Source organism: Lissotriton helveticus, chromosome 6, assembly GCF_964261635.1.
Source record: "Lissotriton helveticus chromosome 6, aLisHel1.1, whole genome shotgun sequence".
NCBI lineage: Eukaryota > Metazoa > Chordata > Amphibia > Caudata > Salamandridae > Lissotriton > Lissotriton helveticus.
Genome location: NC_136067.1, coordinates 1,598,335,119 through 1,598,349,957, shown reverse-complemented (window position 1 = coordinate 1,598,349,957; position 14,839 = coordinate 1,598,335,119). Strand labels below are relative to the sequence as shown.

The 14,839-nt window shown below is 48.5% G+C and overlaps 1 protein-coding gene across 4 annotated transcripts in view; it reads left to right on the top strand.

Annotated features, from left to right (window-relative positions):
* The window catches only part of LOC144761836 (uncharacterized), a 538,733-nt gene that overhangs the window by 340,098 nt on the left and 183,796 nt on the right, over nt 1–14,839 (top strand). For all 4 annotated transcript variants that reach the window (XM_078647062.1, XM_078647060.1, XM_078647063.1 and 1 more), the window contains one exon: nt 4,737–4,945. In XM_078647062.1, the coding sequence (XP_078503188.1) occupies nt 4,737–4,945 (209 nt within the window). The remainder of the gene's footprint in view (nt 1–4,736; nt 4,946–14,839) is intronic.

The following is a 14,839-nucleotide window of genomic DNA, read 5'->3' as shown; positions in this document are numbered from 1 at the left end:
CGCCAAGTTTCACATACATACATTCAACCATGCAGAGTCCATAACACATACAGACATCAATTGATTCAGATTAACAGTCCTACATAATCCGGTGCAGCAGTGGACATGGGAATGGGCTTCAGTGAACAGGTAAAAAATTTAAGTGCAACTCTGCCGCACAGGGAGTTGTGCACCAGAGGAGCACAAAGTGATGAGCATAAATAGAGAACATGTCATGCACCTCTGTGGTGGTGCTTTAGGATATAATAAATGTATTTGCTTTGATGACGTTGGATACCGGTTTTACTATATTGGCACTAAAATGTGCCTGTCTGTGTGTAATTCTGTTTTTTACTTGACACCATATTCCTTGAATCTGGCCTAAATTGTGAGAGATAGGTTGACCATCTACTTGAGAGTCCCGTGGTAACTCCTGAAATCTGTTTGAGGTTGGACAAGTTTTTGCAAAGAGCATTACAGGCAAAAACAATTATGTTACCGAAAGGTAACACACATGACTACAAAAAATCACAATAAATACAGCTTCAGATAATCTCAAAAAGACTTATTTACCATATATTCCAATTACTGTTCATATCTTTTTTGTTGAACTCTTTTTATTGAACGTTGTTCATCACAGGATAGTTGCACAAAAGGCTTCTGTTCACATAGTCCATTCATTACAAGTGTATATAGCGCCCCTCATGAGATGACTAACCTGAAGTACAATATTCGGGGTGCATTTACGGCCCGAATCAAACATATCTTGAAGTCCGTTGAGTGCCCCCGACCACACCCCGGGGACAGCCCCTGCATGCTCCAAACACCCTTCTAAAAAGCCTCTGTATGCCTGCCATGCCCACCACCCTCGCTCCCACTTCTTCGGACAGACCCTACTCTGATAGATCACTTTTTCTGCCCCCTGGCACCAGTCTAAATCTGATTTCCACTCACTTAGTCCAGGGGGCTCAGCCTTTCCCTATGTCCATGTTGCGTTTTGCCACTCCTGCCACCAGCATTATCCAGAGCTTCTGGTATCTTGGCCATTCTTCGCCTCCCGTTACTGCCAGCAGCAGCAGCCATGTGGGGCACAATGGGACAGTAACTGATAGTACCCGGGACATTGTCCCCACAATTGCCCTTCAATAATCTTGTATTTTGGGACACGCCCAGAGAATATGAAAATAGGTCCCCTCCTAGCCACAGCACCTCAGACAATCAGCATTAGTTGCCCTCCCCATCTTTACCCAATTTCTGTTAATTTCCTAAAGGAATTATCTACCATAGTCAGATAATTAACAATCCCTAAAAGTTCGACAATCCCATCTCAAACCTTATGCCAAATGCTCGCTCATTATTTCTTAGACAAGGTTCAGACTATTAGATGTTGTTTTCTCCACTCTGCTTCCTGCTTTTCTGACTCAATGGGAATAGCGGATTTTATATGGTCCTACATCAGAGAGCTTTCAAGCTTTTTCTTCCCCACAAGACTTTCTTTTTATGCATAGCTTAAAAAGTGAATCACTGCTCGATTCCCTGCCCTGTTAATCCTGGCCATATGATAGGTGCTTCTAGCAATGGCATCTGTTCTGAGTGACTCAGTGCAATCCAGTGTTGTTCCACTGACACCGAAATAAACAGAGGTCACCCAGTTCATAAAATAGTCTACACTTGTTCATGTCAATCCAACTAGATGAAACCTATTTCCGAACTTCGTTTCCTAGAGAAACTCTTGGAACATGTGGTCCATGGGGTAAATCATGACCATTCCAAGTTATCAGGATTGCTTCATACGGCACAGATCTGATTCTAGGTAGCATAGAAGAGAGAGTCATTGATGGTGTCTGTGCTTAACATTCTATGACAAAGATGTTTTGATCCCTATGTCATCATCCTGCTTTTGTACTGTCTATCAGAACTGTTCGGAAATATAAATCATGCAACTTTAGTGGACCATTTGGCAGAGGCAGGACTTCAAGTCCATAGCGTGGACCAGTTAATTCCTGGTGAACAACACTTAGGGCATGATTACCAGTTTAGCAGTTCAGCGCCGGGTCAACCCCCCTAGCACCGCCAAACCTGTGATGAGACCGCCCACCAAATGTGACATTTCCTCCTCTCTCACTGGCTTCTTTTTTGCAGTTCCCACGGCAGTGGCTTTAAAAACAGGCACCGCAGTAGGAACGTCAAAAACTGTTCCTGCACAGCATGGGCTGAAAAGTCCATGTTGTGCAGGAACTGGAGTGCATGCACACAAGGGGGCACATGTAAACCCTGGCAGAGAGGAAACTTCTAATGTGCTGCAGTCCCGCCAAGCATATGGATGCCTCCTTGCTGCGGCAACACCACCAGGGAACGGCGGTTCCTTGGCAGCTGGGGAAGGGCTGTGGCGGTCCTACCGCCCATCTCATAATAGGGGGTGAGGTGACCGCCACCACCGCGCCCCTGCGAGTCTGGTAGTCCATGGACCATCAGACTCATAATCAGCCTCAAAAAACACACAAACACGTGACTCCATGCTATTGAAATACCTTTTTTCCAGTGCTGTACTTTTATTCAAATATGCCATGTGTACTGGGAGTTGTAGCTTTGATTCACCCCAATGGAATCAATTCAAGTACTAGATTACAATGCTTATGAAAATTGCTGTCACTAGGAATAAGGAAAACATCATTTAAACAATTAAACATTAAATTAGTTGCCTTAACATTTCGGTGATTTGTATGGATGGCCCGGTTAATCATACCATCCTTGACAGGTGCCTGCCCACATCACTCCCAATGTTGTGTTACTGAAAGAGGCGTTAAACAAACAACTCAAGAGTGGAGATTCATCAAATGTTTAACATGTTAATTTCTGAATATGGAAATTCCCAAATAACGAGCAAAACGTAACAAACCAGTCATTGCGAGCAACAGGATTATTGTGCTAATTAGCCGCATGCCATCAAATATGAGAACTCTAAAAAATGAAACTATGCTATTTCTTTAGTATGAGATAAGATAGAGAAACACCAGAGAACAGGTAATCTAATGCAATGATAAGTCAGGAGTGGTATTCATTTGCCAGGGTTCTTTGCGGTCGTGAACATTTATTGTATGGTATGCCTTCGTTGCACTTAACAGTGAAGTTGTACTGTTCAGTTTCTAGGTCGGAACGTCAGTTTTGTGCCTACTAAGCATTGTACTCACTAAAATGATGTCATGATGTTAGTCTTTTTTTCTGTTTGGAAAATCTCACTAAGTACAGCAGTGCTTAAAAAAATCTACACATGAGGGTATGGGAAGGAGGGAAAGTACCAGATGAAACTGGTGGCGGATGATTGCTTTTGAAAGTGGTGAGGCAATCAGGTGGATATGTTGACTCCAGGAATGCCCTTACTTAGGCGCAACCCCAAAGCTCTTAATCGTGGTCCGTTATAAACAGTGTTTATAACGGGGCAAGATTAAGAGCTCTGGAGTTGCAGCTGAAGGCTGTGCGAGTTTCTGGCAGTGAGTAAAAATAAATAAAACACTATGGGGCCGATTACGATGGCGGGAAATCCGCGACTGCTGGGCCAGCGATCGCGGATTTCCAGCCATCACCCTTAGAATTCCCACTGCCAAATTAGAATGGTGGTGGGAAGGGGAAAGGTACCCCGACGAACGGAAAGACCGTCCGCCGTGGTCCCGCAAGGCTTGCCTTTACTGCCAGCCTTGCGGGACCTGGTACAATGGTTCTATGGAGGTGGTGCCGTGCAGGCACCGCCGTGGGCATTATGATGCCTGTCTTTTGCGGCGGAGTTCCCTGCGCAAAAAAACAGGCGGAAAATGCCTTTCGGGGGCCCGTTGCGTGCCCCCAAGGGGGTGGGGGTTGGCATGTTGCACGTGGGGGGTACCTATGGTACCCCCCTACATTTGCATGTACATGGTGGCAGGCACCACACGGTGCCTGCCACGTTGTACATGCAAATGTAAAACATGTATTTTTACATTGTGGCGGGTGCTGCCACCTGCCACAATGTAAACATACAGGATGCTCCCGCCAGTGTACCGGGCGCATACTACTTCGTTTTGCGGGACCGCTGCATCTATGGCGGGCGGTCCCTTTTCCACCAGCGATGGCGGGCAGACCATCGTAATCGGCCCCTATGTTACATTTATTTAATGTACTCGCCTACTCCTCTCCCTCGGGTCCTACAATCTGTGGCAATAAGGCATGAAGAGGTATCTGAGCCAACTCGTCTCAGCAATCCAGAATTGGTTGGAGTGGGTTGGCTCAGCACTCCTACAGGAACTGGAGGGCTGTGCCTGCTCGCCACCCTTCTGTCAAAGACAGCTCGGGTTGGACAGGTCTACAGTGCGCATGTCAGGCTGGCCATCGCGAGACAGCCAGCTACAGTAACATGCATTTGAAACTCGTGCACCACACCTCCCCTTCTGCCAGTCTACAGTAATGTCCATACCCCAATATTTGGCTTGGGCGTCGGGCTGCCCTGAAATATGAAATGGTAATACAATAATTTAATTTTCAGTTTATTTTTGTGTCTGCTGCTCTGGCAGCAGGATGGGCGTCGCCCCTCTGCCCTAATGTCGGCACCGCCGCTGCACATTTATTGAGTACAAAGTGTGTTTTGGAAAGTCAGAAAACCCCACACCATTTTCCTTAAATACTGATATAGGTACTCGTTTTTATCAAAAGTGATAATGTCCATTTTTTTTGCATTTTTGTTCAAAATGTGTATTTCTATTGTTTCCTTTTGCAATGACATGGTGAAGGACGTGAAAGCCGGAGGACTCTCCTTAGATGAGACAAGTCCTTTGATGCAGGCCTTCCTCAAGTACCAAGACGCGCTTTCTCTGAATCCCAGCAGCTGGGTTTACAACCTTCATGTGGGACGGCTCCTGTTGCTACAAGAAAAGCACAAAGAAGCACTGATGTTTCTGCAGATGTCACTGGTTCAGAAACCTGACCAGGCACTCACCAGGTTTGGACTCAAAGTCAGGCAGTCAATTAATATTCTTTGTTCAAGATTTGGATCTCCAAAGATGTCCACAAGATATTTTAACAGCATTTCATAAATATAATACACTTAAGTACAACTTTAAAAACATTTTAAAAATTCTAAACGTTTTTTGACAGATCATTTCATAAGCTGGAGACCCCCCAAGCCCCCCTTTTTTAATTTGAACTTTACCACATATGCCTTTACTACATACCTCATAGTAAAGGTATGCGTAGTAAAGGCTTTCGTGGTAACCACGCATGCGTTGTAATGCATGCGTGGTTAATGTATTCGTGGAAACGGCCGCGTTGTAGTGGCCGTTTCCCCTTTTTAAGCTGGATTTTAATCAAATTCTTCTCCTTTTCAATAATTTTCCCCTTCCAATTGAGAAGGAAAGGAATTATATTCTGATTAACCTGTTTGTCTCTTTATTTCTGGATACTTCAGGTTGGGTACCTTTCGTGCGTGAGAGAATCATAGGTGACAAGATATCTGTGCCCACAAATTGCTTCATATACGAATCATATTTTTGTAGGGTATCTAACATCAAAATACGTTTCTTGCCTATCTATAGAGATTACAATCAAGGACTCTTTCAACGTATTAATTTTATTAGGCCTTCAGTGAGTTTTACTGTTGGATTTATTAAACCTCACTGTCTCCCCTTTGTAGTTCCATGAGCTCACACTTGCCAGTGGGAAATCTAACCAAAATGAGAGGACTTTGTGGTCACTAAAAGAGTTGTCAATTACATTCATTTCAGAGATTTAGCCAAAAACAGGATAAAAGACAGTCAAAACATCAATGATAGATAGCCCTTTTTGATGTATGCATATATTTATGAGGAATATCATCATCAATTCTACCATTCACGATCAAACATTCTTGTTTTCTTAATGAGTTCCTCTTTTGTCTGTTTTTATTTTTGCCGGTAGTGCAGCGGGGGGAATTGTTATAGCCTTTTCCCTATCTAAGTCTGCAAATACCCTTAGTGCATGGTTGTGCAGTTTAGGGTTAGGATCTCCTGCTAATATTACTTGTTCACATTCCTCCCGTTCCATAATCTCAGTTATTAATGAAAATAGTGCTTTAATCAAAGGGGTGCGAGAGGCTTTGGGGGATATATACATTTACAATGGACAATGATTCACCCAAGCATTGGTGACAATTCCTGCTAATTTTAACACGTTGGCCTAGATTTGATGTGTGAATAATGGTATTATGAGACAAACTATGCTTATTCTTTAATAGTATTTCTACTCCCAAACTAGCATGTCCCCTCCTAGATAGATAATCTCGACAGCTAAATATATAATAGTTGTTCATGTCAGGGGGCATGGCCAAACCAGCCAAGATGGCGCGCGTCTTTCCCTGAGGCTCCGGCGGCCGGCCGGCCTAAATGGCTACCATATAGATCCCTCGCATCCAAACCCGCCATAATGACCAGTACTTGAATCCGGAGGCTGCAGGGATTGCTCCGGTGTGCCCAAAAGTCCGATGTGTGGCACGGCAGCGCCGGGGGCACTCATTCAACGGCCTCCGCGACCAATCACTAAAATGGCGGGCCCGTGACAAACCGCCATGACCTGCTAGGGGCCGATGTGAGCAAACAGGTCCCGGACGGGCGACGGGCTCTGGTGGCTGCGCGGAACCGGCGAACCCCAGGCGGGGGGATGACGGTCCCGACCAGACGACTGAGAATCAGGAGGGGGTCCCGCGGCCCTGAGACCGGGTGCTGCCGTGACGGGGAGGCCCTCCCCCCCTCCTCCCACCGGGTCTGTGTGAGGAAAGCCTGAAGCGGCGAGACAAACAACGGAGGAGGCGCGATCTGTAACGCGCTGCAGCAGCGGCCCTCTAGGGCGATGGCATACTGAGACGACCCCTGGACTGACAGCGAGTGTCTCGAGAACCGGCCGGCGCCTCCCGCGACAGGAATGGGGAGCCGCCATAGAAGCGGTGGACCACACCCACGGAGCGGGGCTCACCGGCTGTGACAACTGGGGCAACACAACACAGCTCGGCGGGCGAGTGGTGCCGGAGGCGGCGCAGGAACTGTGGACCCCAGGTGAGGCGGTGGCGACCCTGACCCGGCGGCCCGGGGATGGCTCACACCTGGCGGGCCGCGGGGTGGGGGCCCCGTTACGCTGAGACGGGACGCTGCCCTCCGGACATCCTTCATGCCCGGGCGGCGTCGGGGACAGCGGAATTGACAGAGGAGAAGCGCTCTGTGGCACAAAGCAGGGGAGACGTCCGTGGCACTGCTGAACTGCGACATTTTAGCACCGGCAACGGGTGTCCCTGGGCCTCGCCTGCAACACTCATGATAGAGACCGGGGGAGCAGCGCGATGACAGCAGAGCATAAAACGTGGTGCAGGAGAGGAGCATATTGCCAACAGTAACAGCGCTGTGCAGGGTGGGAAGTTGAGGGCTCCCATCCGGGCGCTCCTGAAGATCTCGGGATGCGCAAGCCCGATCCTGTGGTGCCCAGCCCTTGTGTGCTAACTACACCATTGGAGTAGCAGGATGGCATTAAACATGCGCGGATGAGACAGTGCGCCGCTCTGTCTACACAACGAAGACACAGACAACAAACACGCCTCCAGAGTCTTATGTTGGGCGCAGAAAACGGGCCTAGACGAGTGGTAGTGCCCCATTCTCCCCATCTACGACCTGCAGTGCGACAGGGGGCAGAAAGCGACACAGCGACTGGTAGGTGGGAAAACAGAAGCAGAGAGGAACCCTAGCGCCCCCCATACAGTGGGGTACAAAGACGCTGCAACAACCTCTCTTGCGGGGCAGTGGTGGAACCTGTCGAAGGCAGCCCCTAGACACCGCTGTGGGAGGCGCAGCCACCCCGTCGGAAGTACAAGCTCCACACTGGGCAGGAACGGCTTGGTTCACCACTACTTGCCAGACCTGCATTCGGAGCGTGGGACGGACACAACATCGCGGTGGCTATTCGTAATAACGAGACCGAATTTGACCACCATCGGCCACAAGAAGCTGCAAGACGAAGCCCCCCCCCGCCATGGGTCGCCAACGCGCAGTGGGGACAACTCCAGCCTCAGAGCAGCAGAAGATAACCCCTCAGACACCTGTGGCGACGAGATCGCGAGAGGAATCCACTAGAGAAGACTCCATGTCCAGAAAACTAGACGAAGTCCTTGCGGCCATAGAGCACTCCAGAGTGGCGATGGAAAAGAAGTTTGACACCCTGTCCACTGATCTTAACATCCTTCAAGACGACCACAGGAAACTCACAGACAAAGTGAATCAGAGTGCGAAGACAATGCAGACAATGGAACCGCAGGTACAGCGACACCACCACGCTCTAAAAGACCTGCAATCCTGGATTACGGCTCTAGAACATAAAACGGACGATTTGGAGGGGCGCTCCCGGAGGAGCAACATTCGAGTCATGAATCTGCCAGAGGGTGCTGAAGGGGCCGACCCGATCATATACATCACAGACTGGATCGCAACATTCACGCCTGCCGAGGATCTGACCCCCTACTTCTCCATTGAACGGGCGCACCGAGTCCCAGCACGAAGACCCAAGCCAGGCCTACCCCGTAGCCATTCCTGAGGAAACTGCTACATTTTCGGGACAGGGACACTATTCTCTGAGCAGCCAGAGAACACGGTCGACTGCAGGTAGAGGACAAGCAGGTGATGCTCTTCCCGGACTATTCCCGAGCTGTGCAACAACAAAGGGCCACCTTCCAGGTGATAAAAAGCACCCTGTGCCAAAAGAACATACAATATGCTCTCCTATTCCTGGCCAGGCTGAAAATCATCTACGACGGGAACACCAGGCCTGGGGAACACGCACTTCTTCACTGACCCAGAAGACGCAGACACCTGGATAGAACAACACATGTCACGTCATGCGAATGCCGCACCCACACAAAACGGTCAAACGGCAAGACGGTTGGGACGGCGGCCCCGAAGAATCACCCTGACGCAGCTCAGCGCGCGGCCCAGCCCGACTGGAATGGGCTCCCAGGACCTAACGCAAATCATTGCTGGACGCAGGAAGGCGTTGCAGGCGGCGGCTGCCTTGGAGCCCAAGAGGGGGGATCGGATGTGGAGTAGGGCCCCCACCTGTTTAGTTCCGAAGACGAGGACAGCGGCGCACCTGCATCCCGAGAAGGCTCCATGATGCCTCCAATAGTGACTCCCCAGACGGCCGACAGGCCCGGACTGGTGAGTCTGGGCACCGGGCAATCCCCCGGTCGGCTGGAGGGGGTGGGGGGCCGGTTTTTGAAAAGGGGGCCGGTTTTGTGGCTGGGGGCCGATTTTCAGTCCGCCCGTCACAGCTTGTGACGGTCGGACTCCCCCGGCCCCAGCCACAACAGCGTGCGTCACTCACGTATGTCCATCATGTCTGAGAGTTCACTTTCAGTCAGACTTCCAAATAATTAACAGTTCCCGCCGGCCCCCGTATAATTCTAGGGCCGCCGCCAGCAAGCTTGATAGGCACAACAGCACTGCAGCAAGTGGTGCTGGCAGAATGTGCAACCTACATAAACAAACGGAACAAACGGAGGAAGAGGAGGAGGTGCCTGTGCGCAGAGCGCGCAGAATTATGCCCTGTCTCCTCCTGTCCCCGCATGCGCATTGGGCATCTAACAGCGCATGACTGACGAGAGGAGCAGAGGTCAGGTGCGCACTTAAAGCGGCCATAATTTTATAGCCAGGCAGTGGCTAGCGCCGCCGACCGACCCCCCTGTGTAGTGTGTCTGCCACAGTCAAGAGTGCCACCCCACCACCAACAGCAGTCAGACAGCAGGCCTGAGTGAGGTGAGTCCGTTTTTCTGCCCCCGCCCCCCCTCCAAGACTGAAAGAAGCAAGCAGCGCGACGTGACCAGGCCTGGCCCTGCCCTGGTCTGGACCGTCGAGTGGACGTGACTAAGTTATAAACGAGTCTCGGCCCGCTACTGAGGTTATAACTTATCAGGTGGTAGAGGTACACCTGGTCACGCATGTCGTGCTGCTTTAGCTTGCTTCTTTAATTCAATTAGAATGCAATTGTCGTCGTCGTCATTCCCTGGCAGGCAGGTATTACCACTCGCCCTATTGCCTACACCATTTTTTACTCTTGCCTGCCCCCATTTAGCGGTTACCAAGGCGTGCGCCCTGAAGATCTGGTATTCCCAAAAAGACCTCAGCAGGTGCTCACAATTCCCTGGCAGGCAGTCGCACTAGCAGAAAAAATCCCAAACAAGCTTGAAGCTGCCTGTGTGAGCATAAAAAAAACGGCACTTGAAGCGGCCATAATTTTATTTTACTGGCTACTGGCACAGTGCCTAACGCCGCCTAGCCCGACCCCCCTGTGTCAGCCACAGTGTCACTGCCACCCCACCAACAGCACTCAGCAGGCCTGAGTGAGGCGAGTCCGTTTTTCTGCCCCGAGGCCCGAGCGAGACTGAAAGAAGCAAGCAGCGAGACGTGACTATGTACCTGATAAGTTATAACCTCTCGGCTCAAGAAGACTAGAGGTTATAACTTATCAGGTACATAGTCACATCGCGCTGCTTGCTTGCTTCTTTCACTTAGAAATGCATGCACTTTTTAGCTGATCATTCCTTTCCTTTTCGCACCAACACACTCGCAGACAAAATCCCACACAAGCTGCCTGGGCTGTAATAAGCATAAAAAAACGGAAGCACTGCCCGTTGAGAAATCAGGCCTGTGTGAGAAATGCATTCAAACCAGGACACGACCTTGTGGAAATGCACACACACACGTCTTCCTTTCAACTCCCAAAGCAGGTCCTTTTTAATCAGTGATGATTTCTTGATTAAAACATTAATACAGAATTGCTGGAAAATAGGTTGATGTTCAAACTCCTCTGAAGCGCAGGTAGGGAAAAAATGCAGATACTGACTTCGGTGGCCTGTAGGAGTAATGGGGGGTGTCCTTCTGCCTGGGAGGCAGGGGGGGGTGATGTTAACCCCATGTCTCGGCTTTGCAGGGGCTGAATGCAAGTTAGACCCGGGCCACTTTAAACATTGTTTTTTTTGTTTGTCTGTTCATTTTGTTTGTCGTTGTTCCATCTTTAGCTGGAAAATAAGGCCCAGCCGACCTTCGGAGCTTTGCTGATGTCAGTGGTAAATGGATGGGTGAGTGGATGGATGGATGGATGGATGAGTGAAAAGGTGGATGATACGTGAGTTGATGGATGGGTGAACTTATGGGAGGATTGATGAATTTATAAGTGAAAGGATGAATGTATGGATGGATGAGTGAAAGGGTGGATGTACGGCTGGATGAGTGAGTGAAAGGGAGGTTAAATGGACACAAGGGTGAATAGATGAGTGAAGGAGTAAAAGGGTAGATGGATGACAGAATGGATGGAGGATTGAGTGATAGTGAAAGGGTGGATGGATGAGAGAAAGGATAGATGGATAAGTGAAAGGATGGATGAGTGATAGGGTCAATGGATGGATTCATGAGTGGATGAGTAGATGGAAGGATGGATGACTAAGTGTAAGGGGGATGGAGAGTGAAAGGGAGGATGGGTGGCTGAAAGGGTGGAAGGATGAGTGTCTGGGTGGATGAATGAGTAAGTGAAAGGCTGGCTGGATCGGTGAAAGGTTAAATGGCTGGATGGATGAGTGAATGGATGGATGAGTGGAAGAGTAGATGGATGAGTGGATGAATGGGTAGGGTGAAAGGATTAATGGAGGGATGGATGAGTGAAAGGGTGGATGGAGGGATACATAGATGAGTGGAATGATAGATGGATGGATGGAAGGATAGATGATGGATAGGTTTGCAACAGGTTGAATATGGTTATGGATGGTACATAGATAGAAGGACAGAATGAATGGTGAAAGATTGAATGATGGGTGAAAGAATGATTACACCTTGTAACCCCCATTATCTTAAGTAACATTTCCTATACATTGACTTTCACATGTATATGGGTCATTGTCTCTATATAAGATGTGTGTGATGTAACACTCTCCGACACCCTGTCCTACTTACTTGGGATGAGTAGCACTATAAAAGAAATTAAAAACACATGAGAGAGGGTCTTTGTGAAGATGAGGGGCACCATTGGAGGGTGGTTGCAAGGCCGAACTGGCAGGACTGGATATCAGGCGTTTTCCTGGGAGGCTGGAAAGGTAGGGGCTGTTTTGTTAGCACAAAAAGACCTGCACATTTTCTCAAAGCTGCATACATACTCAAAAACCATGAAGTGCACGATTTTCTCAACCTAATATAAACTTATTTTCCCTTGTACTTAAGTGGTTGTCTGTTTACTTACTTATATACTATTGCGCAACCTCCTCTGATGTGTCTTTAAAACTTACCTTTTGTCCTGAATTTCAAACTCCCGTCCTGAAATTTGACCCTTTGTCCTGATTTTTTACACTCACAGTCCTGAATTTGTACCCATGCCAGTTGGTCACCCTACTCACACGGTTATTTCCAGGTCACTTCCTGTAGGTTGACTGGTGAACAGACGGCACACTTGCAAGGTGGCTGCATTGAGGCAAGGACGCCCTGGGTGGGGGTGTTGCAGAATGGGGGCGTGGTCAGTAGCCAGGAAAAGATGCCCCTGGCTCGTGCTTCGGGTCGACGCCTGGACCCTTTTAAGCAATCGCCGGCTACACTTTCCAAATTCCACACCATTTCCCCCTCAAGTGGCCAGCGTGCGCCTGGATGTGGCGTCCAGCCCAGAGCCTCCAATTTTCAACGGGTTCTTAATCTTTTCATAATGTGAATTATAAATGCCCGGCTTTAGTGTTCTGAATCTGCGCGAGCAGAGAGAGCGCGCGGGCATCTGATGGGCACCGCTCACTCACTCACAGCTCACAGAGAAAGTGGCTCCCTCCATTATTAATGCATGGCCAGTCAGGCGCATCAAAGATTAATACCTTTTAGGCCGGTGGTGCGTGCTTTGTTGTCGAGCAAACCAATAACGTCGAGCCGAGTGCCAGGCTGTGGCAGGGGGCGCCCGCCCCGCAGCTGAACCCGCCTTCCACGTCGGCTCGCATCCATGCCACTTTATGGCAGCCATGTTATGGTAAAATAATGATGCAGCTTCGACTGCCATGGTTGCATTGTGATAGTACGCGTATATACGTCTAGAGATATTGTAATTGTATTTATATAGCGCTTACTACCTCTGGCGAGGCATTGAAGTGCTTTTCAGCGAGTAGCACGCTACTCCTGAACCCAAAAAGGATTATGCTGGATTAGTAGTGGGAAATATAATTTGTTAAGGCGAATGGTGGACATGAGAGTCTGTTAGTTGGATTGAGTAGGATAACAGCATGTCAACAATAGTGCATACAAAGTAGTCCCATTGTGAGCAATCCCCTAAGAAAGACCTCATGAACTTTGTTTGTATGCACCTTACTCTTTCCTGCACTAGAATGTAGGCTAGAGCCCTTCGTTCAAACATTTTCAGATTGTTAGTCACATTGCATTGGGTCTACCGCGAGCATACCATATGCCTGCACCACCATTCTGCTTGTCTGCTGATTCTCCTCCTGAATGTTCAAATCGGTAGATATTTGGAATACAGGCTCTGTTCACTGTGGCCTTTCCGAATTTCACCACCAATACCCTTGTCAAAAACATTTGATAATGCACAATCCCACAGCTACTTCGGTCTCAATTTATACCAGCCTATTATTAGTATGATCGCACTTTCCTTGGCTTCAAGAACAAAGGGAAACTCCCTACTTTTCTGGAGTGCCTGTCCACTATTCCCCCTTGTAATTTGACCACCCAGAGCACTACTCCCAGGCTAGTTGCCTGCCAAATAAGGAGCTATCCCACTTATTAGTGGCGATCCACCATCCAGTATGATCTGTTTAGTAGCACACTGCACTCCTTGTCTTGCAGGCCAGCACTCTGTGAGAGGCTGAGCTGAGCACACAACCCAGGCTGAGGGGCTCGGGGCCCCCTCCGTATATGCACAGCTCTGTGTGTACATGCTGATGACAGGACCATCGCAGGTGCAGGCAATACATCAGAAATGTGTAATTATGATGATGAATCATTCATCATCATGATTACAATTTTTGATTTGTTGCGCTGTGCGCATGGCGCGGGCGGCCAGGCCGGCAGGCCGCGATGTAAGTAGGAGATCTGAACTAAGTTAATGCGGCAGGCTGACTGGCTGCTTTGTTCGTTCTCCTACTTTAATCACGGCCTAGGCATGGGTTGGATTAATATTAGTGATCAGCAATTGCTGTAACTTTGAGGGAATGCCTATGGGTAACCTGATGTTCTTTAAGGTCATCATCTACTGTTTACTGTCAAGTCAAGTCAAGTAGGCTTTATTTAGATAAAATGCATATCTTTAAAAGCAGTACATACAACAAGATAAAAAGGTTAAAAAGCCAACCATGTACAAACAAGTAAGGTAAATGTGAATAAAATGGTGCAATAAATTATCAAAGACAGTCAACATAATGACCACAATTAAACAATTACATTAAGCCTTTTTGACCTAATCCCCCATGCCCAGCTTAAGAACTTTTCCATACCACATACATACAAGGGGCGGGTATCGGACTTCAAAATCCGCAAAGCCTCAATAAAGTTTCTGGTACCCAATTCCTTGCACAGGGGTTTCAGCCACCTGGATCGAGGAACTTTGTAGGCAGGGCATTCAAATAAAAAGTGAGCCACCGACTCAGTTCTAAGTGTGCAGAAAGGAGTGGTTTGGGCCGGGATTTTCCTGCGCGCGGTCAGTTCCCCCACTGGAAGGACTCCTGTCCTAAATTTGAAGTACAACACCCTATCTCTTGGTTTCAAGATTAAATCGAGATAGGGTTCTCGGAGGGGGGCTTCCTTTACCAAAATAAACTCACTGGAGGATCTACAAAGATTTGAATCAGAAAATCTCT